Source organism: Malaclemys terrapin, chromosome 4 (genome assembly GCF_027887155.1).
Source record: "Malaclemys terrapin pileata isolate rMalTer1 chromosome 4, rMalTer1.hap1, whole genome shotgun sequence".
NCBI classification, from domain to species: Eukaryota; Metazoa; Chordata; order Testudines; family Emydidae; genus Malaclemys; species Malaclemys terrapin.
Window position 1 is genome coordinate 18,997,486 of NC_071508.1, and position 27,680 is coordinate 19,025,165.

The following is a 27,680-nucleotide window of genomic DNA, read 5'->3' on the forward strand; positions in this document are numbered from 1 at the left end:
ATGTAATATTTTGCCTTCATCCACTTCATGCAAGGTTCCCAAGCCTCGTACCAATCCCTTTGAAGTGAGTATTTGTTGATCTTGTTTTAGAGATGAAGTGGTTTGCCCAAGGTCACACAGTTAGTAATAATGCCTAGTGCTCAGGTAGCTCTTTTCGCCCTAGATCACAAAGCGCTTTTCAAAGGAAGTCAATATTCTCCCCATTTTAGATAGGGAAACTGAGGCACAAAGCAGAGAAGTGACTTGCCCAAGGTGACCCAGCAGGTCAATGGGAAACCCAGGAATAGAGGTCCTGTGCATTAACCACTAGATATTGCTTCCTCTTAATATAAGTTTGATGTATTACTAGAGACATTAATATAAAACCTCATCAGTCACTCAGTGTTTTGTCAATCTATCAAGACTGTGTGTTGTGTGCAATATTCTGCTCCTTTCTCCCCTGGATTCACTGACCCTAAGTCCCCCACCTCATTACCATTTATCCCTACTCTTTCTTTCCATTAATTTCTTAGCCGTTTTACTCACATATTCACTACCTATCAGTTTCACTTACTCAAACCTCTTACTTAAAAAGCTTCCCCACATCCCCTTTCACATTTTAGGATTACCAAATCCAAAAATACCAAGGAAAAACCAAATTAATTTAACATCTCAGAAGTTAGGCCTCTATGCTTTATTTTAACACAAATAATAGGACTGAACCAACTAGACTGAGGGAGGCAAGCATTGGAAAGCAGGCCAGAGGGACATCTATGAATGATCTTTCATTCCTTCCATTTCACCTTCTCTGAGGGCAGCAGTGATGGCTGGAGAAACTCATTAACTTTCCATTCATTCCCACTAAATCGTTTCTAACCTGCCAACCAATCCTGTGCCACAGGAAGACACACATACAGAGAGAGAGCGCGCGCACACAAGAAAGAGGAGGGATGGTAGGATGAAAGGGAAAGGCTGAGAAGGAAACAGTGGTATCAGCCCCAGAATCTATCCTTGTGCCAATATATGGGAGAGTGAGGAGAAACTGTGCTGGCAAGGCAGGGGAATGGGAAAAGGAGGGGAGCAGGACAGAGGTAGTATCCCCTCTTATCTGAACAGAATTTATTCCTGAGCCAGTGGCAGAATCACTTACGGGACAGGAGCACTTTGGGGAGGCAATCACAGCAGGAGGGAAGCTGGAAGGCCCTCTTACCTATGTAGGGGTGTCAATACCAAGCCGCAAGGAATGAACAGGGAGAAAAGGAGAGAAATGGGGGAGAAGCATGTGGGAGAAGAGGAACAAGATAAGGAAAAACAAGATAGTCGGGAGACGATGGCAGCTCCCCCTTTACCAGGCCAAGTGCTTCAGAACGTGCTCCTGTCACAGACTCCTCTCCTACCTGAGGGCAGCGACTGCTGGAGATGGGGGTGAAGGAGCAGCTAGGGGTAGATTGGGGGGAGGAGACAGGTGAGGAACACACCACCCCACTTGCTCTCAAGGAGGGGAGCCTTCCCCCCCTTCCCTATTACCCCTAGTGGAGAGCAGCCAGACCCCACACTTCTCTGGGGCTGTGTGCTGGGAGGGGAGAAGGGGTCAGCTATGGGCAAAGAGGCCCAGGAGGGACGGTTGGGGGATGGTGTCCCCCACAATGAGGGCAGAGTCCTCGGGGCTGGGTGGGGGGGGGGGAGAAGAGTAGCACTGAGGAGCAGGGTCTCGGGGTCTGTGAAGGGTCCTTGGGGGAGCGAGCTGGGAGGCACCCCCTAAATGTGGGCAAGGTCGGGGGGAGCAGGGGCCCCGGGAGGTGCAGGGCTGGGGGCGGGTCCCCGCGGTGTGTGGGGAGGGGGGAACGGGGCTGGGGACGGGAACCCGGGGGGCAGGCAGGGTCCCCGCGATGTGCGGGGACGAGGGGGGGGGGCAGGGCTGAGGGCGGGAACCCGGGGGGTAGGCAGGGTCCCCGCGATGTGCGGGGGGGGGCAGGGCTGAGGGCGGGAACCCGGGGGGTAGGCAGGGTCCCCGCGGTGTGCGGGGGGGGGGGGGAGGGCTGGGGGCGGGAACCCGGGGGGTATGCAGGGTCCCCGCGGTGTGCGGGGGGGGGGGGGAGGGCTGGGGGCGGGAACCCGGGGGGTAGGCAGGGTCCCCGCGATGTGCGGGGTGGGGGCAGGGCTGAGGGCGGGAACCCGGGGGGTAGGCAGGGTCCCCGCGGTGTGCGGGGGGGGGGGGGAGGGCTGGGGGCGGGAACCCGGGGGGTATGCAGGGTCCCCGCGGTGTGCGGGGGGGGGGGGGGAGGGCTGGGGGCGGGAACCCGGGGGGTAGGCAGGGTCCCCGCGGTGTGCGGGGGGGGGGGGGGGGACAGGGCTGAGGGCGGGAACCTGGGGGGTAGGCAGGGTCCCCGCGATGTGCGGGGGGGGGGGGGACAGGGCTGAGGGCGGGAACCTGGGGGGTAGGCAGGGTCCCCGCGATGTGCGGGGGGGGGCAGGGCTGAGGGCGGGAACCCGGGGGCAGGCAGGGTCCCCGCGATGTGCGGGGACGAGGGGGGGGGGCAGGGCTGAGGGCGGGAACCCGGGGGGTAGGCAGGGTCCCCGCGGTGTGCGGGGGGGGCAGGGCTGAGGGCGGGGTCCCCTCGCTGGCCGAGCGGGGGGGAAGGCAAGGCGGTGTCTCACCTGGACAGGTGTTTCAGGATCTGCTTCTTGATGATGCCGGCCATTCCGGGTCCGGGCAGGGGGCGGCGCCTTACGCTCGGCGCCGGGGGGGCCCCAGCCCCTCAACCGTTGCCGCCCGCTGAGCCGGCTCCTGCCATCTCCCTGACAGCCCTCCCCTACTCCGCCACCATCCCGGCTAGCACCGCGGCGCCCAGCTGAGTGCCGTCTCTAGCCGCCGCCTACCAGCGAGAGGGCAGGGGAGGGCATAGCCAAGCAGCAGCGCCCTCTGCCAGTCCGAGGGGGCGAGAGCAGCTGAGTTTGCCCCGCTCCCAGCCAGTGACCGCCCCCACCCCCGCACTGACAGCCCTAGGGACCCCCATCCTACAGCATGCACCTAGAACTCTCTCAGGACCAACCCCATGTGGCAACACCCACCACCAAGCTAGGCCCACTACCTATTGCCTCCAGGGGGGAGAGAGGGTGCGTGTGGGTGTAGGGCACAGCTCACCTCCTCAGCCCTGCCAGGGTCTCCTCAAGGGCACTATCCCCAGGCTCCAGCCCACACATTACACGGACCAGCAAAAGCATGCTACCCATCCTACACCTTTAAGACTGTAACCCACCATCTGAGGGCTCTACGTAGTTACCCTGTCTTGTCCACACATCTGAACAGAGTCTTTTCCAAAGCATGGAAGATGAAGAATTATTTCCCCCGCTGCTTTCCCTGAGGGGAAACTGAGTATGTTGCAATAATAGTATCATGGCCACACGATGAGGCACTGTCACAGTTAAGCTCGTTCACATTAAGAAGTTTTGCTAAGATAGCAATGTGAGTTGGACGAGGATTCCTCCCCCGCAACATTTCTATATCAGCAAAAGCCCAAACGTACACATATCAAGGGGTAGCCATGTTAGTCTGTATCTACAAAAACAACAAGGAGTCTGGTGGCACCTTAAAAGGCTAACATTTATTTGGGCGTAAGCTTTCGTGGGTAAAAACCTCACTTCTTCAGCTGCATAGAGTGAAAGTTACAGATGCAGGCATTATATACTGACGCAGGGAGTTACTTCGCAAGTGAGAACCAGTGTTGACAGAGCCAATTCAATCAGGGTGGATGTAGTCCACTCCCAATAATAGATGAGGAGGTGTCGATTCCAGGAGAGGAAAAGCTGCTTCTGTAATGAGTCAGCCACTCCCAGTCCCTATTCAAGTCCAGATTAATGGTGTTAAATTTGCAAATTAATTTTAGTTCTGCTGTTTCTCTTTGAAGTCTGTTTCTGAAGTTTTTTTTGTTCAATGATAGTGACTTTTAAATCTGTAATAGAATGACCAGGGAGATTGAAGTGTTCACTTACTGGCTTATGTATGTTACCATTCCTGATGTCCGATTTGTGTCCATTTATTCTTTTGCGGAGGGACTGTCCGGTTTGGCCAATGTACATGGCAGAGGAGCATTGCTGGCACATGATGGCATATATAACATTAGTGGATGTGCAGGTGAATGCGCCCTTGATGGTGTGGCTGATGTGGTTGGGTCCTCTGATGTAGATATGGGGACAGAGTAGGCAACAAGGTTTGCTACAGGGATTGGTTCCTGGGTTGGTGTTGCTGTGGTGTGGTGTGTAGTTACTGGTGAGTATTTGCTTCAGGTTGGGGGGTTGTCTGTAAGCGAGGACTGGCCTGCCTCCCAAGGTCTGTGAGAGTGAGGGATCGTTTTCCAGGATAGGTGGTAGATCATGGATAATGTGCTGAAGAGGTTTTAGCTGGGGGCTGTACGTGATGGCCAGTGGTGTTCTGTTATTGTCCTTGTTGGGCCTGTCCTGTAGTAGGTGATTTCTGGGTACCCGTCTTGCTCTGTCAATCGGTTTCCTCACTTCCCCAGGTGGGTATTGTAGTTTTACGAATGCTTGATAAAAATCTTGTAGGTGTTTGTCTCTGTCTGAGGGGTTGGAGCAAATTCGGTTGTATCTTAGGGCTTGGCTGTAGACAATGGATCGTGTGATGTGTCTTGGATGGAAGCTGGAGGCATGGAGATATGTATAGCGGTCAGTAGGTTTCTGGTATATGGTGTTTATGTGACCATCACTTATTTGCATTGTAGTGTCCAGGAAGTGGATCTCTTGTGTGGACTGGTCCAGGCTGAGGTTGATGGTGGGGTGAAAATTGTTGAAGTCCAGGTGGAATTCTTCAAGGGCCTCCTTTCCGTGGGTCCATAAGATGAAGATGTCTTCAATGTAGCGCAAGTAGAGGAGGGGCACTAGGGGACGAGGGCGGAGGAAGCGTTGTTCTAAGTCAGCCATAAAAATGTTGGCATACTGTGGGGCCATGCGGGTACCCATAGCAGTGCCACTGACTTGAAGGTATAAGTTGTCCCCAAATCTGAAGTGGTTGTGGGTGAGTACAAAGTCACAAAGCTCAGCCACCAGGAGTGCTGTGGCCTCATCAATGATACTGTTCCTGACAGCTTGTAGTCCATCCTCATGTGGAATATTGGTGTAAAGTGCTTCTACATCCATGGTGGCCACACTCTCAAAGAAACTGAGGAACCACCTGATCAGCATCCTGTACAGCAGACAGGAGAAAATCAAAAATGAGCTCTCAGAACCGGAGACTCTCATACAATACCAACCTTCCACACAAACTTCCACGTGGCTGGACTTTACAAATATGAGACAAGCCATTTACAATGCACACTTCACTTCTCTATAGAGGAAAAAGGACAGTAAGCTATTTAAACTCCTACCTGCCACAGGGGGCTACAACAGTGGTACCCTCAACTCATCTAACAACATTGTCAATCTTTCCAACCACACACTTAGCCCAGCAGAAGAGTCTGTCCTATCTCAGGGACTCTCTTTCTGTCCCACCATCCCCACGGACACAATACAGTTCTGCGGTGATCTGGAAGCTTACTTTTGTCGTCTCCGACTCAAGGAATATTTTCAACACACCACTGAACAGTGCACTGACCCACAGGAACCCTCCTACCAACACTACAAGAAGAAGAACTCTGTGTGAACTCCTCCTGACGGTCGAAATGACAGACTGGACCTCTACATAAAGTGCTTCCGCAGACGTGCACAGGCTGAAATTGTGGACAAACATCACTTGTAGTCCATCACTGATAAAGTAGCAGAACAGCAGCTTGCATGGTTTCTGATTCTCCGCTCCAACAGGATTAGGGCATGAACATTAGGGGAGTTACACTTACTTCTGTAAAAACAAAGCAGAGAGGATTCCATGAGCTACTATGCTATAAAGAAATGTCCTACCTCAGTTGTTTCCTAGTCCCTGCCTTTGTCTCGATTACAGCATTTATCACTCATGTTTTTGGACCAATCTCAGATTCTTATTGGCAGAAAATCTTCCACTTAGTCTCTCACCTCCTCTCTACCCAGCTCATTTCCAGAGACATTTTCAGGCAAGCAAATACTTTAACTCTAAAAGGGACATGGTCAAGTTAAAAAAAATAAATGTTTAACAAATAACTTCACCTGTTACTTGTGTCAGGCAAGATTGAAATGGAAAAAAATTTAGTTTAATTTCTTCCTTGATGCTTTTTTTTTTTACTTTTGGATTCCACTCAAATTGGACAGTGAAAATAGATTAGTCAGTTTAATTTTGCAGTTCCATACACCCATGCAAAAACTACAACAGATGGATTATAAATACAAGAAGCCAATGTGATGTGTGTGTGTTTGTGTGTGTGTGTTCGTTCTGTTTTAAGTTATTCAGTGAAATATTGCAACAACAACAAAGTAATGGGAATGATTCTATTGCTCCTTCAGTTTACAACCCCTGTGTTTTATGCCAAATTTCAGTAAGTAAGTCTCTTAACACCCAAATGTCCTACACTGGACAAGAAACCCTTCTTCTTTACTGACTATACTCTACTTTGGGAGATGGTTGTAATCTTAGAGGGAGAAAAAAAAGTCTCAATATCACTACCAAAAAATCCATTTATGTTGGAGAAAATAATTGACTGACTTCAACATATGGTTGGACATATTCAATCCTTTGCAACCACAGATCAAAACCAGGCAGATTTCAAGCCAGCCCCTTATCTTTCCAAGGTAGATACACATACAACAGAGTTCCACACTCTTTACTCTTTGTGTCTGTCTTTCCTACAAGCCTTTAGAAACCAAGGCTTTGCTGTAAAAAGGCAACATCTCCTCATATTATAGGTAAGAGGGTTTTCCTTTTGTTGCTAACTAAGGTCTCCTCTTCCCCTATCACTGTGCTGCAATAAAGATGGTCATGCTACTGCCTGAGGTGGATGTTTGCCCAGGATTTAGGTCAGGCTAAGTAATAGAAAAGCTGATCTAGGATTCATTTGATAAAGAATTAAAGAACAGGAATACAATTAATGCCAGTCAACATGGCTTTATGGAAAATAGGTCTTGTCAAAGAATGAAATCAGGTTTGTTGGAAGAGATTACAAATTTGGTTGATAAAAGGTAATTGCATAGGTGTGATAACACTTATCAAGCACTGGACTTAGTACCACATGACATTCCAATTCAATAGTTAGCACTATACCATGTCAATAAAGCATATGTTAAATTGAATCAGAACTGGCTAACTGATTTCAATATGTAGTCAATGAGGAATCACCACAGAGTTGTTTCCAGTGGGGTTCCTCAGGGATCAGTACTAGGCCTGACACCATTTAACGTTTTCATCAACCATCTGGAGGTAAATATAAAATCACTGCTGATAACACAAAGACAGGACCAGTGGTAAATAATGAGGACAGGGCAGCCCTACAGAGCAATCTGGATCACTTAGTAAGCTAGGCCTATTCAACAAAATTTGTTTATTAAAGCCAGATGTAAAGCAACACATGTAGGAACAATGAACGCAGGCAGATCCTGGAAAGCAGTGACTCTGAAAAGGATTATCGGGTCATAGTGCAGAAGTAACTCAGCACAAGCTCCCAGTGCAATGCTGTGCCAAGAAGGGCTAAAGCTATCCTCAGATGTATCAACTGGGGAATATCAAATGTGAGTAAGGAAGTGATTTTACCTCTGTACACACTGCTGAAAGACCAATACTGGAATACTGCCTCCGGTTCTGTTGTCCACATTTTAAAACAGATGCTGAAAAATGGGAGACGGTGCAGAAGAGAGCTACAAACGTTATTTGAGGGCTAAAGAAAATGTCTTGCAGTGAGAGACTTAAACAGCTCAGTCCATTTAACTTACCAAAAAGATTGAAAAGTGACTTGATTAGAGCATACAAGTACTTTCACAGGGAGAAAATAGCAGATACTAAAGGGCTCTTTAATCTAATGGAGAAAGACATAACAAGAACTACTGTCTGGAAGCTGAAGCCAGACAAATTCAAATTAGAAATTAGGCACAATTTTTTTTAAAACAGTAATGGTGATTAATCGTTGAACAACCTACCAAGGCAAGTGGTAGATCCTCCATTTCTTGGGGTCATCAAATCAAGACTGGATATCTTTATGAAAAATCCGCTTTAGCCAAATAAAGAACACAAGTTACTGGGTTCAAAACTGGGTGCAAAGTAATGGCTTGTGACATACAGGTCAGACTATGAACTAATGGTGCTTTCTGGCCTTAACCTTAACAGCTGCATACTTTGCCTAAGATAGATCCTTCAGGATAAGAAGTGATATAGAATGATTAACAATTGAACACCGATAATACTTAACATCCCACAAAGCCCTGCAGATACTGCATGAGAAAATTCAGTGCTAAGGACCTTGTGTTTCTCAAAACACCCCAAGAGTGATTTTTAGATCGCTTTGATTCTCAAAATTTCAATGTTTCAATCCTACTCTTGGAACAAAAAGCTCAGTGTTTAAAAACTGACTCCTTTTCTCAGCTACACAACACACCCAACAGGGATAGCCACTAAGCTTGTACCTGTTTGAGCAAAGGACTATGGCTATAACTATAGCATCCCACAAGCCCTTATACTGTCTTGTCCCTTAAGTAACAAACCACCACCACAGTGTTTCAGATAAGTAACTTGGCTGACCAAATACTTTTTGTAGAACGTAAATAACTCCCACCACCACCACATTAGACACAGCAAGTACAATCCAGGAGACTCTGAACATAGAAATAATTTTCTACCCAATATTAGAGCCAAAATATACAGAGCTACTCTGCTTGTATGTGGTGTGAAATTGTCTTAGTGCAATGCAGATGTGGAACTCCAATAAAGCATGGCACTTCCAAAAACAGGACCCCATTATTACAGCTAAGTGGCCCTGGGCCTGGTGCAACAGAACTTTTTTTAAAATTTGAAAAGTGAAACTAGAGCTGTCAGTTGCTAGTCTGACAGCACTGACGACTTAAATACTGTCTATTTACATTATAGGTACAGCACAAGTAAAGGCAAGTATTCCCCTACACACGAGAGCTACTTTACTGCAATAAATAACACTAGAGCAATGTTTCCCTGGGGCTATAGCGCCAATTGCTATAGTTTCTCTGTAGAAGGGCCAGCACATTATGAAATACATCATATTTGGCAGCAGCATAGGGTTTCATTGAATGTTGCAGGGATTCACTGCAGTCCTTTCAGACATTGTATTTTTATTAAAAATAGCCTGCATTTATAGTTTTATAAAAGTGTTTCATACTGCAGGGAACACATCACAGTGTATCAAAACGGGGGGGGGGGGAAAAACTATCAAAAAGGGATAGAGGGATGTTGCAATGGAAATCTCAGAGAAGAAAGCACAAAAGACAAATGTAGCACAAGGCTGTAAATGAAACGGGGTTAGTGGGGGATCTACATATCAGGTTTCTTATTCTACTGGAGACCACAAAACACACACACAGGAAAGCACATCCAACTCTCTGTATCTAAACCAGCATCAACATTTTATTGTTACATTTCAAAAGCAAATGGTGCAAAAAACAGTTACAATGCATCAGCCCAGTGCTCCCTAGATCAGACCTTCTGCATTTTGAAGGGGCAGCAGGTCTTGTCATCACACCGTTTTGATATAAAATCCTGGAGATGCAGCACCATGATGTTCTGGTGAAGAACATAAAACAGAAACAAAGGAAAGTGTAGCTCCACTTCTATCTCTATCTTTCTGGACGGGTCATCCCTGGCCTCGTTGGCACCATCATGGGCCTGGAGGGAGGTCTCATCATTGGAGGGCCTGGCATCATTGGCATGTGTCCTCCCATGGGCGGCCTCATCCCTGGAGCTACAACACGGCAGAAAAATAGAAAGCACCAGAATAGGCCGATTAGGCATCAGTACAAAACAGTTTGAAAGAGGCTGAACTTAGTCACTCTGCTGAGAAATATCTATATTCTAAGTTTAGAAAGAATAAAACCATTGATCTGCAAGTCTTCTGGATACAGGGAATAAGTCTTCCTGAGAGAGAGTCTAGTGATTATAGGACTAGGAGCCAGGACTCTAGGGATACGTTTCTAATTTTGACATAATCATTATCTTATAGGTGGATAAACTATCACTTAATTACTTCACAGAAAGGTCAGGAAATTAACTTTTAGAAAGTGCTTTGAGATCCTCTGATGCAACGTGCTACAGAATGGCCGAATAACTTACTTCTCGTCTCTTTGCATGACAGCATTATCAGGAAGGAAAGCTTGAATCATTACAAACACTAGATCAGGGGTGGGCAAACTACGGCCTGCAGGCCGGATCCAGCCCCTCAGGGCTTTGGATCTGACCCACGGGATTGCCCCCCGTGGCCCCATGGGCCCCGCGCTGCTCTCAGCTGCAGCCAGCCCAACGTCCCTGCGGCCCCTGGACCCTTGACTCCAGGCACAGCCCCCCGCAGCTCCCACTGGCCGGGAACGGGGAACTATGGCCAATGGGAGCTTCAGGGGAGGTAATAATATATGGAGATATTCCTATCTCATAGAACTGGGAGGGACCTTGAAAGGTTATCGAGTCCAGCCCCCTGCCTTCACTAAGAGGACCAGGTACCTGGAGGCGCGGCAAGGGCAGCGCACATGGAGCCCTCTGACACCCTCCCCCTTCCTGGAGCGGCGTGGGGACGGGGACAGGGCAGGCATACAGGGAGCCTGCCCTGGCGCGTGCCACTGGCACCCCGAAGCCTGAACCCCTCCTGCACCCCACCCCCCAACTCCCTGCCCTAAGCCCCCTGCCTGCACCGTGCACCCCAACACCCTGCCAAGCCCCCTTGTATACTCCACACCCCTCCTGCACCCCAACCCCCTGCTGCACCCTGCACCCCAACCCTCTGTCCTGAGTCCCCTCCTGCACTCTGCACCCCTGCCCTGAGACCCCTCCTGCACTCTGCACCCCCCTGCACCCCTGCCCTGAACCCCCTCCTGCACTCTGCACCCCAATCCCTTGCCCCGAGTCCCTTCCTGCACACCGCACCCCCTCCCGCACCCTGCACTCCCTCCTGCACCCCAGCCCCCTGCCCCGGCCCTGCATACAATTTCCCCACCCAGATGTGGTCCTCGGCCCAAAAAGTTTGCCCACCCCTGCACTAGATCATGTTGAATCAATTATTCAAGTATTCTCAGAAGATTTGCCATTTACACCTCTCACAAGGACAAGCATTGCACTGCAGGTTATTCTGAGATGTAAAGTCCACTCTTTATGCCCCTTATTGAGCGCTGCTTCTCTACTACTGAGAAGAGCATCACAAAGGACACTGCACCACTGCTGATGTGTAGTTTTATTCCTTGGATCCTACTGTAGAAATACTCAGTGAATCCAGACATGCTGTATGACAACAAGCCTTCCTGTGCCAATACTGTCAGTACAGAGATGGAAAATAATACCCTTTTGATTTTTCCTTTACCAATTTCTTTAATAACTCTTAATATTTCTGGGATTACATTCCTTGGCAACACCCCAAAATATTTCAAATTCTACAAAACTTCACATAATACACTGCAATCTCCACTTATCTCTAAAATATATCTATCCCCCTGGTGCAGACACTACTTAACAGTGCATGCAATTTAACACTACACAAATTTAGTATATTAAGTTAACAATTAGGGCTGTCAATTAATTGCAGTTAACTCAAGTGATTAACTCAAAACAAAGTAACCCAAGTAAAAAAATGAATCGTGATTAATTGCCGTTTTAAATCACACTAGTAAGCAGTAATAGAATACAAATTTAAATTAGTTATAAATATTTTTGGATGTTTTCTACATTTTCAAATACACGGATTTCAATTACAACACAATACAAAGTGTACAGTGCTCACTTTATAGTGTTATTTTTCTTACAAATATTTGCACTAAAGAAAAAATAGTATGAGGTGCATTAAAAAAATACAAGTATTGTAGTGTAATCTCTATCATGGAAGTGCAACTTACAAATGTCGATTTTTTTGACATTAATTGCACTCAAAAACAAAACCCATGTAAAACTTTAGAGCCTACAAGTCCATTCATTCCTAATTTTTCTTCAGCCAAATGTTAAGGACAAACGAGTTTATTTTACATTTATGGGAGATAATGCTGCAGCTACTTCTTTACGTCACCTGAAAGTGAGAACAGGCGTTCACATGGCACTGTTGTAGCCAGCATTGCAAGGTATTTAGGCGCCAGCTATGCTAAACGTTTGTATGCACCTTCATGCTTTAACTTGTAAATGGCACTACTTTTTGTTTATTTTTTTTACAGTGCAAATATTTGTAATACAAATAATATAAAGTGAGAACTCTACACTTTGTATGTGTTGTAATTTAATTCAATATATTTGAAAATATAGAAAAATATTCAAATATATTATAAATTTAAATTGTATTCTATTATTGTTTAACAGTGTGATTGAAACTGCAATTAATCACGATTATTTTTTTAATCTGGTGATTAATGTTTTTAATTGTTTTGACAGCCCTATTAACAATACTGTTTAAAATAGTTTAAAGATCTGGAACGAAAATGATATGGGGTACCAGGCAAACTGTATCCAATTTTTACTGCAAGGGAAAATTATGGAGATAATGAAATCATCAGTCAAAACTTGACCTCAACACAAGGATTATCAGATACTCTTGGTTATTAAAGTGGCATTAGTGACAAAAGCTAAGGACATCAGTTTTACCACTCATCTCTAACACCACGCAGAGGCCAGTGGATCAGTACGGACTGAGTGCAAAGGATTACCTACTGAAACACTACCACAACCTGAAGACTTTGGCCATTTCCCTATCAACTACTGACCTAGCTCAACTGCTTAGCATACAAGAGCTGATCAGATTTCATCCTGAAGTTAAGTGGCCACAAGCTAGTGTGTGTCAATAAATTTAACACCCAGGTACTCCAACTGCTTAGAGAGAATATTTTCCATTGACTATCATTTACAGACATTCACTTTGCTGTGAATCAAGATATTAACAAACAACTGGAAACATCTCAATCACCTTGCTAATCTAAACGAGCAGTACTCAATTATAAAAAAAATAAACAAACTAGAAATTACATGTTTCTGCAGGCTGAGACTTACCAGGACCAACCGGCATCATTCCTGGAGGAGGTGGGCCCATCATTGGCATCATTGGAGGTCCACCCATATGGGGAGCTGGCATCATACCTGGTCGTGGAGGACCAGCTGAAAGAACATGTATAAAAACTGATTACACGCACATCTAAATCAATATATGTGTCATGCTAGCAGATGCGAAAGTGATGTGGAATCCTAGTTAATAAACACTTGTAAACGGCTAAAGATCTTCAGTTTGTGTCTTGTACAGTCTCTTATGATAGTGTACTAACATCCCTTTTCAATTTTAGTTCACTTTTCAGCAGCCAAGAAATTAGTCAATCACCTGCTGCTGCACATCTAATAAAAATGACCAATCTGTCCTGCAACAGGGATAAGATCTTTAATAATAAGGAGCCATTTCCCAAATGGAATGCAGAGCATATTAAATAGTTTCTCTTCTACTTCAAGAATATGAGTGGTGTGAGTGGCTTCATTAGAGATACAGTAAAAAAGCTAGCATGCAAATGAAGGAACAGTTATTTTACAGCCTATTGCATTTAACACCACTATGCAAAATGTTAGAATGAAATTGCTAAAAAAACTAAAGATTATTCAGAGCTATTGGAGGACTCACAAAGAACTGCTTTACATTTTCATTATCAAGCTCAGGGAACATTCTGAGTTCACAAATTACTTTGTAATATTTTAAATCAGAGGACACTTCTAGCAAAGTCCTATTGAAGAAGAAAGCGAGCAGTAGCCAACAAATAGGTATGCTGCTGGCCTGCTGCTCACAATGCAAGAACTCAATATTCAAACTTACGCATATTGGGAGGAGGGGGGATCATGGCTCCCGCAGGAGGTGGAGCAGAAAAAGGAGTAGGTGGAATTTTGCCTTGTTGAAATGCAGCCGCTACATTAGGAAATAAGGGGAGACAGTCATTAATTTGTCAACAGAACTACTATAGTATTCTGACAACACGAGTTTCTCCCCGCCTTGACTCTTTCCCAAAATATAATTATTTACATCATGCTGAAATCACATGTGGTCAGAGCCTCCTGAAAGCTGCAGTACAGGCTGGACTCTTCAACATGTCCCGGCCTGAATACTGCTTCTACTGAGGCGGAAGTACACACTGTATGCCTTTTGCCTTCCTAAAAAGATTTATAAATACCAATTATCTAAGTCAACAAAAACTAGAGCAGACTGAGGAACTTCACATAGTTAACTGAATGAGAAGTGGGATAGCACATGAAATTCCATGCTGACAAATGCAAAGTAATTAACAGGAAAGAAAACATCAACTACTCATACACACTGTTGGATTCCAAATTAACTTCAAATGGTCAGGAAAAAGACACAGGCATCACTGCAGATAACTACATGAACCCCTCTGCCCAATGTACAGCAATGGTCAAAAATATCAGACAAATATCTACAACGGATATAAAGAATGGAACAGAAAATACTGACAGTATTATGCCTTTTAAAATCAATTATAAACACCCACTTGGAATACTGTGTTCAGTTCTAGTGACCTTATCTCAAAATGGATATGGCTGAAAGAGATTGTTCAGAAATAGGCAATGAAAGGCATAGATAGACTTCCATATGAGAGAAGACTGAAGAGACAGATTGTTTAGAGAGGAGACAAACGAGAGGAACATAACAGAGATAGCAAAATTATTAATGGTATTGAGAAGTGAAATTTAGCACTTTTATTTACTCCCAAAATACAAAAACAAAAGGGACCATCAATGGCAACATATTTAAAAGTCATTCTCTTCTTTAAGTTTCGTCTCATGGAGATTCAGTCCTGCCTGGAATATCATGAGAGCTGGAGGCTTCTGCCTCAGGCTGCTCTCCCAGCCAGCATTACCACACGGTCGTACCTACCCCAGCCTACCCCTTGCTCCCATAGCTCATGAAGCCTGGACAGTAGTAAGGAGCAGTTCAACTTATGGAATGACAAATCTAGAATGAAGGATTGCACTCTATGGGCTACATTAAGATTATTTCAGAGTCCTAGATAGCATTTAGTCCCTATAAAAGGCTTAATGAACATTTTCCCCTGCCCCTAACAAAAATATTAATTGATCAGAGCAGCTGAAAAGGGTAAGGAACCCAGGACTATAACTTAGAGAGAGCTTCCATATTATTTAACTCATAATTGATATAATTCCAAGTAAAATTTCACAGCGCGGTCTGTTCTAAGACTAAAAATGCAGGGGGGGGGGGGGGGGGGGAGTCAGAAAAAGTAATAGTGACCTGTTTCTGCCTTTTTCGAATTGGGGACGTTTCACGTGTTAGGTGAATGTGATCACCACTACACTACAGGGCTTCTCTTTTTTTGCCACAGACTTTGCCGAATGCACAGGAATGTTTTCTCTGGCTACAGAAGCTACCTAATGCAATGTCTATATCTATGGCCTTCCTGCTCACAAAACAGTCATGCTCCCGCCCAAGGCTGACACAGCGCGGAGTGCATGTGACACAGCGACCTGGCTCGGGCAGGATCGCTAGCAAGGTATGACACTTTTGCCGTTAAGCAAACAGCAATTCTTTCCTGGCCTCTGCCGCTGAATGCCTCCATGCATTACGCTGTGCCCTATCAGTGCAGGAGGACTGCCTGAGCTCAGAAAATATGTCATCGCCAGTGCGGTTTTTTTGCCTTCTAATCTGCGATAACTTCAGGGACGGAGATGATAGGGGGAGTGTAGAAACATTCTGGGGGACTGCCTGGTCACCTGTGCTGCTGAGTTTGCCACACTGGCCAAACAGGAAATGAAATTCAAAAGTTCCCAGTGCTTTTCCTGTGTACCTGGCTAGTGCATCTGAGTTCAAAGTGCTGTCCAGAGTGGTCACAATGGAGCACTTTCGGATAGCTCCTGGAGGCCAATACCATCGAATTGCGTCCACACAACCCCAAATTCGACCCGGCGATGTCTATTTCAGCATTAATCCCCTCGTCGGGGAGGAGTACATAAATCGATTTTAAGAGCCCTTTTAAGTCGACAAAAATGGCTTTGTCATGTGGACGGGTGCAGGGTTAAATCAATCTAACGCTGCTAAATTCGACCTAAACTCGTAGTGTAGACCAGGGCTTACAGTTCTGCAGTGGCACAGCTGCACCACGGTAGTGATTAGTGAAAACGCTACCTACATTGATGGGAGAGCTTCTTCGGTCAGCATAGGTACTCCACCTCCTTGAGAAGCAGTAGCTATGTTGATGGGAGAAGCCCTCCCAACAACATAGCACTGTCTACACCAGTGTTAGGTCAATGTAACTATGTCGCTCAGGGATGTGGATTAAGTTGGTAGCATAGACCAAGCCCTAGAGAAAGGGAACAGTGTTTTGGCTCTCCCACAATAGGAGGGAGCTCAAAAGATGTCCTTCAGATCTGCAGCAAAAGGACTATTAGAAGTTGCTGATATAGGAAGCTGTTTCACAATAAGGGTTTGGGACTTGGTAATTTAGGATAATATGCCATTAGCTTTCAAAAAAAAAAAATCTCCAATGAAGTAGGTGGAGAGTTATGCATAAAAACCTGAGCTGAAGATGACCCTTAAACTAACGGCCTACTAATACAGGCACCCCTCATGTGAAACCCCATCAATTTTAAGAGAAGTTCCATCCACAGAGTAGCTACATAACTAGGTTCTATATTACTTTCCTGTTCAGACGCACAAGTCAGGACCTTCAGTATTATAATTTACATCAATCCAATGCAACAGGACAGAGGTAGGAGGGAACCTTTTAAGTGAAATGATCTAGATCATGAAGTGATTTTTCTTACTTGTTTTATCAATCAGGCTCTGAGCTTGTTCTTCCATCCATTTCTGATAGTAATCTTTCACATTCTCTTTGTGTTTCCGACCACTGCAGTGGGTCTTTCTCACAGATGGCTGCAAAATGAAGAGATGCTGTTGTCCATGCACTAAGCACAGGTGAGCCAAAGATCTATTTCAAGTTCATATAAAACCACCACAACTTGCAGTCAAGAAACACACACATAGGTTGAGTGGCATACACCAGTGGTTCTCAGCCTTTCTGGACTACTGTACCCCTTTCAGGAGTCTGATTTGTCTTGTGTACCCACAAGTTTCACCTCACTTAAACATCACTTGCTTACAAAAATCAGACATAAAAATACAAAAGTGTCACAGCACACTATCTGGGCTTGAAGATTCAGCAGGAGTATGACTGAAGCCCCAAGCCCCGGCAGGTGCGCCCCGGCTCTCCAACTTCTGAAGATTGTCATATGCGGCTCGGAGGGTCAGTAAGTTTGGCCACCCCGGTATAGTATATAAAGCAGCATAAACAAGTCATTGTCTGCATTTAATTTTAGTTTGTACTGACTTCACTAGTGCTTTTATTGTTGTTAAATGAGACAAATATCTGGAAGAGTTGATGTACCCATGGAAGATCTCTGCGTACCCCTGGTTGAGAACCATTGGCATATACAGTCAGATGACCGATACAGTCCAATATTTGTGTTTGGAAGCTACAGATCTCTACATCTAGTAGAATTTTTTATACGTTTATTTCCTATGATGTGAACAATATAGTCGTCCCCAATATGCTCACTGTGACACCAACTGGATATATTAATTTGCATGACACTAGCAAATCTATAAGAACCCATGAAACATCATATGAGAGGTACAGCTTATATGGAGAAACAGATCTTACATAAAACTTAAAATTTAATATTTTGAGGGGGTTTCATATTGGTAAGGAAATGTTCTTTTCAAGCTTGGTATCTTCATTTTAATAGAAGGCAAGGTATTTGACTTATCGTTCAGTTCCAAAATAGAATTTAGAGTAAATCTATTGTTTCTGAGAGGGAACGATAAATGTTCAAACTTATTTTTTATGTTACTGTTGGATGAATGCTGACAGATATTTGACAGGGTAATAGCTTTCCCCAAATCAATTTTGCCATACCACATCACATTGGGCCAGACCCCTCTCCTTTTCACAGGTATTCTTCCTTTTAAATAATCAAACCTGATAAAACTGTACCATTCAGTCTCAAGTATAATGGTGCCTCTCCTCTCCAAGGTACAATGTTATGTTTAAGAAAATCTCTCAGATATATTATCCCTAAAGTAAATATATATTTATGTAGCAATGTACCCAGTACTATCTTTTCAAAGGAAAAACTGATCTCTAACTGGATACTCGAAAAGTATGAATACAAAGAGTTTGGTACTTACAGAGTCATGGGTGAGGTATGTGTCACAATAGTCACAATAAAACCTGAAGAAAAATAAAACTGTTTTAGAAACTGGGGGAATTATTACTTATTTCCAATACTTAAGATCTGTACAAGATTAAAAATATACATTTTCAGTTAGAACCTGTTATTTCTAGAAGTCAATCAATAGTCATTTACTTTGACAGGAAAAAAATTTAACCTTTTAGTTTTATCTTCGCTTAACCCCAATATTTTTCTGTCTCAAATCTAAAAAATTAATTGGGGCCCCAATCCCACAAGCAGACCTGTATGGGCAGACCCTTCTGCTCATAGAATCATAAGACTTGAAGGGACCTCAAGAGGTCATCTAGTCCAATCGCCTGCACTCATGGCAGGGCTAAGTATTATGTAGACCATTCCTGACAGGTGTTTGTCTAAACTGCCCCAACATCCCTGGGCAATTTGTTCCAGTGCTTAACCAACCTGAGAGTTAAGAAGTTTTTCCTAATGTCCAACCTAACCCTCCCTTGCTACAATTTAAGCCCATTCCTTCTTGTCCTATCCTCAGAGGTTAAGAACAATTCTTCTTCCTCCTCCTTGTAACAACCTTTTATGTACTTGAAAATGGTTATCGTGTCCACTCTCAGTCTTCTCTTTCCCAGAATGAATAAACCCAATTTTTTCCAATCTTCCCTCATACATCATGTTTCTAGACCTTTAACCATTCTTGTTGCTCCTCTCTGGACTTTCTCCAATTTGTCCACATCTTTCCAGAAATGTGGCGCCCAGAATGGACACAATACTCCAGCTGAGGCCTAATCAGCACAGAGTAGAGAGAAAAAAATTACTTCTCGTGTCTTGCTTACAACACTCCTGCTAATACATCCCAAAATGACATTCGCTTTTTTTTGCAACACGGTTACTCTGTCAACTCATATTTAGCTTATGGTCCACTATGATCCCCAAATCCCTTTCCGCAGTACTCCTTCCTAGGCAGTCATTTCCCATTTTGTATGTCTAACTGAGTGTTCCTTCCTAAATGGAGTACTTTGCATTTGTCCTTATTGAATTTTCATCCTATTTACATCAGACCATTTCTCCAGTTTGTCCAGAGCATTTTGAATTTTAATCCTAACCACCAAAGCACTTGTAACCCCTCCCAGCTTGGTATCATCCACAAACTTTATACATGTACTCTCTATTACATTATCTACACCAGTGATGTAGATAGGGTGACCAGACAGCAAGTGTGAAAAATCGGGACGGGAGTGGGGGGTCATAGGAGCCTATATAAGAAAAAGCCCCAAATATCAGGACTGTCCCTATAAAATCGGAACATCTGGTCACCCTAGATGTAGATACTGAACAGAACCGGACGCAGACCTGATCCCTGCGGGACCCCACTCGTTATGCCCTTCCCGCATGCAGAATTCCACTGGTGTCACAGGCCTTCTTTTTCACGACTGGGGCTGTAACTAGTTTGCTTTGTACAGTTCTACCCCCCCTCGCCCTTCCGCCTCAGCCACCCCCTCCCTCACTGCCCCCTACCCCAGAGACCCCCCCCCACCCGCCCCCCATCACTAAGCCAATGCCCCCCTCAACGGCCACAGCCCCTCCGTCTCTCGCCGCTCCGGGCCCGGCCGTCACCTCCCTGCTCCCCAGGAGGCCCCCGCAGCTCCCGGAATCGGGGCAGCAGCAGACTCTGAAGGCCCGGGGGGTGACTGAGCGGGAGGGGGGGTCCCCAGCCGCCTCCCCACCGTCCCGCAGGGGGCCCGGCCCAGGCTCACTCACTTGGGCATGTTGCTCTGGGGCCCAGGCGCCGTTAGCAGGAAGTGAGACAATCGCTACGCGACTGCTTCCCGCCTTCTAAGCGCTTTGGCGTGACCCTCCCTCGGCACCCGTAGTAGAGCCTGCAGTGCTCTACTACTATCTCAACGATCAGGGGCGCATTGCAAGCCGGGATTTGTAGTTTTTCTCCCGTCCCAGACGCCTATGGTGCCTCGCGAGGGTCAAACGCGACCATCTCTCAGCGATTCGCTTTTCCCTGCGGAAAGTGACTCTCAGAGCGCGTGGAGAGAAGGGACAACGTTTCTCTGGGATAAACTTCCCCACATTGCCCCGATGCTACCCTGTCTTTACTGCGCCTTCCCTATACTGTCCCCATACTGTTCCTTCAAAATTCCCCTTCTCTTAAGCTCCCCCATGCTGCTCCCTCTAGAGCAGTGGCTCTCAACGTTTCCAGACGACTGTACCCCTTTCAGGAGTCGGATTTGTCTTGTGTACCCCCAGTTTCACCTCACTTAAAAACTTTTTGCTTACAAACTCAGACATAAAAAATACAAGTGTCACACCCACTAGTACTGAAAAATGGCTTACTTTTTTATTTTTACTATATAATTATAAAATAAATCAATTGGAATATAAATATTGTAAAGTATCAGGGGGTAGCCGTGTTAGTCTGTATCTACAAAAACAACAGAGTCTGGTGGCACCTTAAAGACTAACAGATTTATTTGGGCATAAGCTTTCGTGAGTAAAAACCTCACTTCTTCGGATGCATCCGAAGAAGTGAGGTTTTTACTCACGAAAGCTTATGCCCAAATAAATCTGTTAGTCTTTAAGGTGCCACCAGTCTCTGTTGTTTTTATAAATATTGTACTTACACTTCAGTGTATAGTATACAGAGTAGTATAAACAAGTCATTGTTTGTATGAAATTTTAGTTTGTGTTGCCTTCACTAGTGCTTTTTATGTAGCCTGTTGTAAAACTAGGCAACTAGATGAGTTGATGTACCCTCTGGAAGACCTCTGCGTAGCCCCAGGGGTATGCATACCCCTGGCTGAGAACCAATGCTTTAAAGATTAATCTTTAAATTTGAAACCTAATTTGGCCTCAGTCAGCTTTGTCATCAGATAGACTATTAGAACATTAAATAATATAGTTGAAAGAATGCATCCCTGGTGTCCTCCTGATTCTACTGAAAATCAGTCTGTATTACAATTGTTGACCCTCACACAGCTAAATGCACTGTGGTGCAGTTTGACACACTAAATCCTCAGGCACCCCATACTGATGTAGCATTATCTACAGTGCTGACTGATGTACTGAGTGAAAAGCGGCTGCAAAGTCTATAAACACAAAGTTAACTTCCTTTTGTCTTTCTAGTTGTTTTTCAATAACATTCAGCAGAGCATACATAGCATGGATTGTAGATTGACCTGTGAAAACACCATATTGGTTATACAGGTTGTCTCTCATTTTGGGATTGAAGCAGTATTTCAGTTGGTTGAGTAGTCTGATCATTAACACCTTCCCTGGGACTGACAAGCAGCATTATGCCTTTATAGTTTGAGCAAGATGATCACTCTTCTTTATTTAAATATGGGATGCTTCATCCCCTTTTCCAATCTTTTGGAATGTGACTGCTTTCCCAAATTTTAAGACAACTCTATAAAGCTAGTGAACTAAATCTGAGCTGCCATTCTTTAGCAGTCTGATGAAATATTCTCAAAAGTAGGTGTTTTATCATTTTTAACTGTTTGACCACAAGCATCACATCTTCTAATGTCATTGGCCTGTTTTCTGATAGATTCTTTTTTGGATTAACTTGTAATTTACATCTTGGCGGGATCTGTTCGTTAATTCACAACAATGCTCACAGCAACACTTAGGTTGTGCATCAATATCCTGGCAGTATTCTCCATTTTTGTCCTTAACTTGTGGAACTTATTCAGCCCAAATGGGAGTTATATCACACATTACAAGAGCAAGTGTTATTTTAGTAGATCATTCCTGTTCTTCACAACATCAGCTCTGCTGTCTTGTGCACATACACATAAAGATAGATAAGGTAGGAGAGATGGCCCTTTCATTTCTTTATTATATAGTTAAGTGATTTACATCCCTACGCTTTAAAATATGACAGAATGTATGAGACTGGATGACACCGTACTTGTTCACAGGCTACATAGCCATTCATCTCTACAGCCTTGATCCTGCAATCAGATTTATGCAGATGGACCCTTGTGCCCACATGGTGCACACTGAAGTCAATGTTGTATGCAATGGTTTGTCGGCACTGATCATATTGCAGGATCATACACTAGATCATTAGTTTAAATACAGCTCAGGTTGACCATCTTCACCATCTGACAGCTGCTTGACTTTCTATGTACAATGAGTTGGTGGGTCTCAGTTCACTTCCTAGTCACAGACTGATGTGTAAAAAACTAGCAGTCAAGCAACATACAGGGATCAATTCATCCACCACTGAAATGCAGTCATAATTGGGTTTAACAGTGTATGGCAACACCACATGAGATCTCAGGACCCAAAGTTAACAGCAACATGTTATCTTGAAACCCAAGAGAGAATTGTAGGGAGGCAGAATGTAGCTACCTAAGTAGGGATTTGGCAGGACAGTAAGGTAACCACTTATGCAATAATAGTAATAATAATAGTAATTAATAATAACCCCCCAAGGCTTAGAAATACTGGTTTGGCACCCAGCAGGGTATAACCTGCCAACCCAAACAAATATGGAGAATCCAGGCAATTGATAATTATTACGAATGGTGTAAGGAGGGTAGTAAATGGGGCCTCAGAAGAGCTTAGCTGGACTGGAGGCTCCTCACCCATGAGGGTATGTTGTGTGGGGGCGGACAACCCCTGGATGATATCCTGTAACTGTCCAAACAACCCAAGAAAACCAGAGATCATTGTTAATAAAAGAGTGAAATGGACTTGCAGTGGAAATCCACAAGTGATCCAGTATTGGATTTTGGCAAAACCTGGAGAGGCTGGAGGAAATGAATGCTTCAATACTGGAAGGAGCGAAATAACAACAACACGGAGAAAGAAATTACTGAGCATAGAGTTGCCGGATAACTAAGAGCTTTATTCCAAAGAGGAGAATTTATACTAATGCAGATTGAAAGCCTGAAAAGGGAGATTAGTGGTGTTGATCCACATGCAAATATATTGGTAGAAGCAATGATATGGGATACACAGCAGCCATAATTGTCCCAGACCAATTGGGGTAGGCAAACAGATCAGACATAGTTGCTGTAGGAAAGAAGACAAAACAAGACTATGTTGTGATGGTTCTCGGGATACCCAGGACTCTGAGTCACCTTGTTACCCCGCTTCCTCCAGAACGAGGGAGTCCTGCTTGTGATTAATTGGGTGTCAGCTCCCTGACACCACCAGCCTGTTAGCCACTCAAGTACTCTCCTCTGGGCTATGCCAGCCCTTACTTCACCTTGAAGGCTAACAAATCGTGCACCCCAGTTCCTGAGTGCTTTTGAAGAATTCACTCTTCTGTTCTGCCCCTTATCCACTGTATGCTCACAGAAATACCAAAAATCCCAAAAGGAACAGTATACATACAGCCTTGTATGAATCAGCTCAGAAACAGCACTTAGATATATTTATAGTGGAAACAAGAATAAGTTTATCATCAAAAATTCAAAATTAATGTGATAGTGAGTAAGAATACTGGAAACAAAATCACAGACTAAACTTAGCTAACCTCCTGTCTAAAGTTAACCTCCTGTCTAAAGAAGTTTATCCCCAAAGTCCTCTACACTACAGTGTTTCAACTATGGCTGGCTGAGATCCCACTTTCAGAAATGTAAATGCACTGTTTACTTCCTCATTACAGGATAAGGGGATGTTGTCTTTGCCTTCTACTTGTACTCCTAAAGTTAATTGTTTCTACTCAGAGATAAGATAATCACCTGGGGCTTATTTTTTCTGTGTGCTCCTTTCCTGTTGACTTCACATCTCTTTGTCGACTTTTTATGTAAATGTGTAGCCATTGTTGTAGCGGGTCAATTTATGTCCCCACAGAGAGACAGGTGAATAAACATCTCTTGTGTGACAGAAAACCTGCTTTGTCTCCTCTGCTGGTGACTCAGACTTTGACACAAACTCTAAGAACATATTTTCATTATATATACATAACTCCTTACATAGCATCTGTGCATAGCTTTCACAACAATATTAATGACCATGTGACCCTCGTTCATTTGAGACCTCACGTGACATTCTTTGGTGAACCAGAATGTATGGACCAGGATCAGGACATTGCTGTAAACCCCTTGCCAGTAAGCATTAAAGAGTTCTTGAGTCACATATGTTCATTGATACTGTCATACCAGCAGACAGAAACATAAAAAAGAAACAATAAGACAAGTTAACAAGTATGAAGATCTCTGGCCCAAAGTGAAAAGATTATGGAAAACTAGAACAAAAGTGATTACTGGAGAACTTGAAGTGGATGATCCTTAAGGGTATGAATGAGCAGCTCAAAAACACTTTAGAAGCACAAGACATCATGACCAGTGAGCTCCAGAAGACAGCACTCTTAGGCACTGCAAGCATTTCAAGGAAAGTCAAAGGAGAATGAGTGCATTTAAGTACCCAAAATCCAGGAATTCTGCAGAGGGTTTAACAAAACTCTTGAGTATCTAAACCCACAGAGTCGTTCATTGTCAGGATTTATTGGCGACTCATGGAGCTACATTTTAAACAGTAGTTTTCCTTTTGTTATGTATAAAGATCTTGTATGTTGTTAAGGACATTTGTTTAAAAAAATTCCCATGATGTAATACTGAAGGATAATAATAATTAATAATGAATGACTGCGAGCAATCAGGATGTCAATTTTGACTCATCCAAAAGACATAATAGTATAGGGTATCTCGGATGGTGTGACAGTAGCATGTAGAATAATATTAAGAGCTGACGATATAGCAAAGGAAAACAAACCCAGTGGAAATGCCAAGATTGCTAGGTTGGGCATCACTGATTCATTTATTGACACGACTACTAATTATATGATTTGTCTATTTATAACATGCATTAAAGTATCTTCCTATGATGTGTTTAACCTGAGGGTTGGATATGCTTGTTTATCTCTCCTATGATATTTTTCAGCAAAGGTTACTTTTTAATTGCTAAATTTTTTAGCAATAAAGTCAGGTCCTGTGTTCTCAGTTAGTCACCTTTTCTGGTATATCAGAAAGAAACAGCAGTTTTTCCCAGGCACAAACCACAAAGAGAATCCTCTGGATTCTCAGAATGAAATATCCTAAATTTGGTGTTTGTGGAAAGTCACTTCTCTCCCCATATTGCTTGTACTTTGTAGTTTGTTTTGCTTTTCATTTGCGCTGATTTTCTCGTGAACTTGTGTTGTAATGTTTACTATATAAATATTGCAACAGGTCACTTCCTCTCAGTGATCCTTAGAACTAATACCACTATTGCCTTTAATATGCAGAAAAACAACAACCTATTAGGTGTCTTTATACTCTCACTGCTGATGACTGGGTATGGTCAGACATTTGTATCAGGTTTCTTTCTGTCAAAGGAAACAAGTAATGCCATCTCAAAAGAGGCGAGTTATGTTCTGCTTTGTTTAAAAACATGCCTGTGTATGTGTGGGAGAGAGAAGTGGTGGTTTAGGATTATGAAGGAGGACAAGTACTCAAAGCCTAGGAGTACTCCATTGTAAAATTATAATTTAAAGACAGACTCCAATGGTTTGACAGATTACCTTAGATCCTTAGGTAAACAAATAGTTAAATATTAATGACAGATAAACAAATACTTCAAGAGACAATGTAAATTAAAAATTATATTTCTGTCCAAAAATGGTGTACCTAATGTCGTTTCAAGTAACATGATTACTGTGGCCATGTTTACACAACAAAGTTCAGTCAACACAAGTTACATCGATGTACAGTGGCTGAAATTTGTGAATTGGTCAGACGCGTGGATGCTTAGCTACTTGCATCAGTACTGTGCATACTCATGAGGAGTGCTTGTGTCAATGTAAAGTGCGGTGCACCTTAGGTAGGCAGTGCTTTCTGGTGTAATATCTTTTGGGACATTTTCTCCGTGCTTTGTGGGATAGTAATGAGTTGCCCAGGGATTACTGTAAGAAGTTAGTACAAAAATAGTTTCCCTTGTTTTTTATTTTTTTCAGTTTGCTTGCTTTTCAGTCAGATGCAATGTTCATTTAAGACAATGGGAGTTTTTAATTTATATAAATGAGTGTTGGATCAAGCCTTTAGTACACCTGACAGCACTTGGTGTGTAGTAAGTTAAGAACATAAGAACAGCCATATTGGGTCATATCAGTGGTCCACCATCTAGTAGGGTTACCATATTTTGTCCCTCCTAATGGAGGACACTCCCGGGGGCCCCGCCCACGCCCCCAGCCCCGCCCACGCCCCCTCCCCAACCCCGCCCCCTCCCAAAGTCTCCGCCCCCTCCCCTGCTTCCCGCGAACATTTAATTCGCGGAAAGCCTGAAGCAGGTAAGGGGGGTGGAGTGGGGTGGGGTGGGGTGGGGGGGGGAGGAGGCGCGGCCCAGCCCAGCTCAGCCCAGGCTGGCTCCCCCGGCGGCTCCAGCCTGGGTCGGCTAGGGCCCTGGGGTGCCGGCCCAGGCCGACCACCCCCGGCGGCCCGGTGCACCCCCCGGCTCCCAGCCCCGCAGGCCCGGCCCCCGGCCCCCCGACCCCGGCCCGGCTCCCCGCCCCGCGGGCCCGGCCCGGCTCCCAGCCCCGCGGGCCCGGCCCCCAGCCCCCCGACCCCGGCCCGGCTCCCAGCCCCACGGGCCCGGCCCCCCGACCCCGGCCCGGCCCCCAGCCCCCCGGCCCGGCTCCCCGACCCGCGGGCCCGGCCCGGCTCCCAGCCCCACGGGCCCGGCCCCCAGCCCCCCGACCCCGGCCCGGCTCCCCGACCCGCGGGCCCGGCCCGGCTCCCAGCCCCACGGGCCTGGCCCCCAGCCCCCCGACCCCGGCCCGGCTCCCCGACCCGCGGGCCCGGCCCCCCGATCCCGGCCCGGCTCCCCGACCCGCGGGCCCGGCCCGGCTCCCAGCCCCACGGGCCCGGCTCCCCGACCCGCGGGCCCGGCCCGGCTCCCAGCCCCACGGGCCCGGCCCCCAGCCCCCCGACCCCGGCCCGGCTCCCCGACCCGCGGGCCCGGCCCAGCTCCCAGCCCCACGGGCCCGGCCCCCAGCCCCCCGACCCCGGCCCGGCTCCCCGACCCGCGGGCCCGGCCCGGCCCCCCGCCCCGCGGGCCCGGCCCCCCGACCCCGGCCCGGCTCCCCGACCCGCGGGCCCGGCTCCCGGCCCGGCACCATGCCCCCGGCCCCGCACAAAGAGGCCCCGGCCGAGCCTCCCGATTTTCCCGGACATGCCCGGCTTTTGGGGATTTCCCCCCGGACGGGGATTTGAGCCCCCAAAAGCCGGACATGTCCGGGAAAATCCGGACGTATGGTAACCCTACCATCTAGCCCAGTATCCTGTCTTCTGACAAAAGCAACAGAGGGTCCTGTGGCACCTTTAAGACTAACAGAAGTATTGGGAGCATAAGCTTTCGTGGGTAAGGACCTCACTTCTTCAGATGC

At 45.5% G+C, this 27,680-nt stretch overlaps 3 protein-coding genes across 4 annotated transcripts in view; all 3 read right to left on the reverse strand.

The window, feature by feature from the left end:
* BLTP3A (bridge-like lipid transfer protein family member 3A) overlaps positions 1–2,769 on the reverse strand; it is a 62,895-nt gene extending 60,126 nt beyond the window's left edge. Inside the window, exon 1 of the mRNA XM_054025447.1 lies at positions 2,638–2,769. Within this exon, the coding sequence (XP_053881422.1) occupies positions 2,638–2,681 (44 nt within the window). The 5' untranslated portion in view covers positions 2,682–2,769. The remainder of the gene's footprint in view (positions 1–2,637) is intronic.
* Positions 2,770–3,565: 796 nt separating this feature from the next.
* LOC128835776 (uncharacterized) lies at positions 3,566–6,582 on the reverse strand. The gene is made up of 2 exons (XM_054025448.1): positions 5,531–6,582; positions 3,566–5,179 (listed from the first exon to the last, which is right to left on the reverse strand). Exon 2 carries the CDS (start codon positions 5,176–5,178, stop codon positions 3,844–3,846), a length of 1,335 nt encoding a protein of 444 aa, XP_053881423.1. The 5' UTR covers position 5,179; positions 5,531–6,582; the 3' UTR covers positions 3,566–3,843.
* Positions 6,583–9,461: 2,879 nt separating this feature from the next.
* Positions 9,462–20,119, reverse strand: SNRPC (small nuclear ribonucleoprotein polypeptide C). 2 transcript variants are annotated; one of them, XM_054025459.1, is made up of 6 exons: positions 20,054–20,119; positions 18,282–18,324; positions 16,859–16,967; positions 13,884–13,973; positions 13,082–13,186; positions 9,462–9,815 (listed from the first exon to the last, which is right to left on the reverse strand). In XM_054025459.1, exons 1-6 carry the CDS (start codon positions 20,059–20,061, stop codon positions 9,691–9,693), a joined length of 480 nt encoding a protein of 159 aa, XP_053881434.1. In that variant the 5' UTR covers positions 20,062–20,119; the 3' UTR covers positions 9,462–9,690. The 2 variants fall into 2 exon arrangements, with proteins under 2 accessions (XP_053881434.1, XP_053881433.1); XM_054025458.1 differs by lacking the exon at positions 20,054–20,119 and adding an exon at positions 18,870–18,994.
* Between the last annotated feature and the right edge of the window lie 7,561 nt (positions 20,120–27,680).

What these genes read in the sequence shown, in the direction of transcription:
- LOC128835776 (XM_054025448.1), bottom strand. Translation starts at nt 5,178, where the DNA reads ATGCTGATCAGGTGGTTCCTCAGTTTCTTTGAGAGTGTGGCCACCATG.
- SNRPC (XM_054025458.1), bottom strand. Translation starts at nt 18,967, where the DNA reads ATGATGTATGAGGGAAGATTGGAAAAAATTGGGTTTATTCATTCTGGG. An exon ending in CATACCTCACCCATGACTCT is followed by an intron (nt 16,968 to 18,281) that starts GTAAGTACCAAA and finishes TTCATTTTGCAG; the next exon opens with CCATCTGTGAGAAAGACCCA. An exon ending in CCCCCCTCCTCCCAATATGC is followed by an intron (nt 13,187 to 13,883) that starts GTAAGTTTGAAT and finishes ATGTTCTTTCAG; the next exon opens with CTGGTCCTCCACGACCAGGT.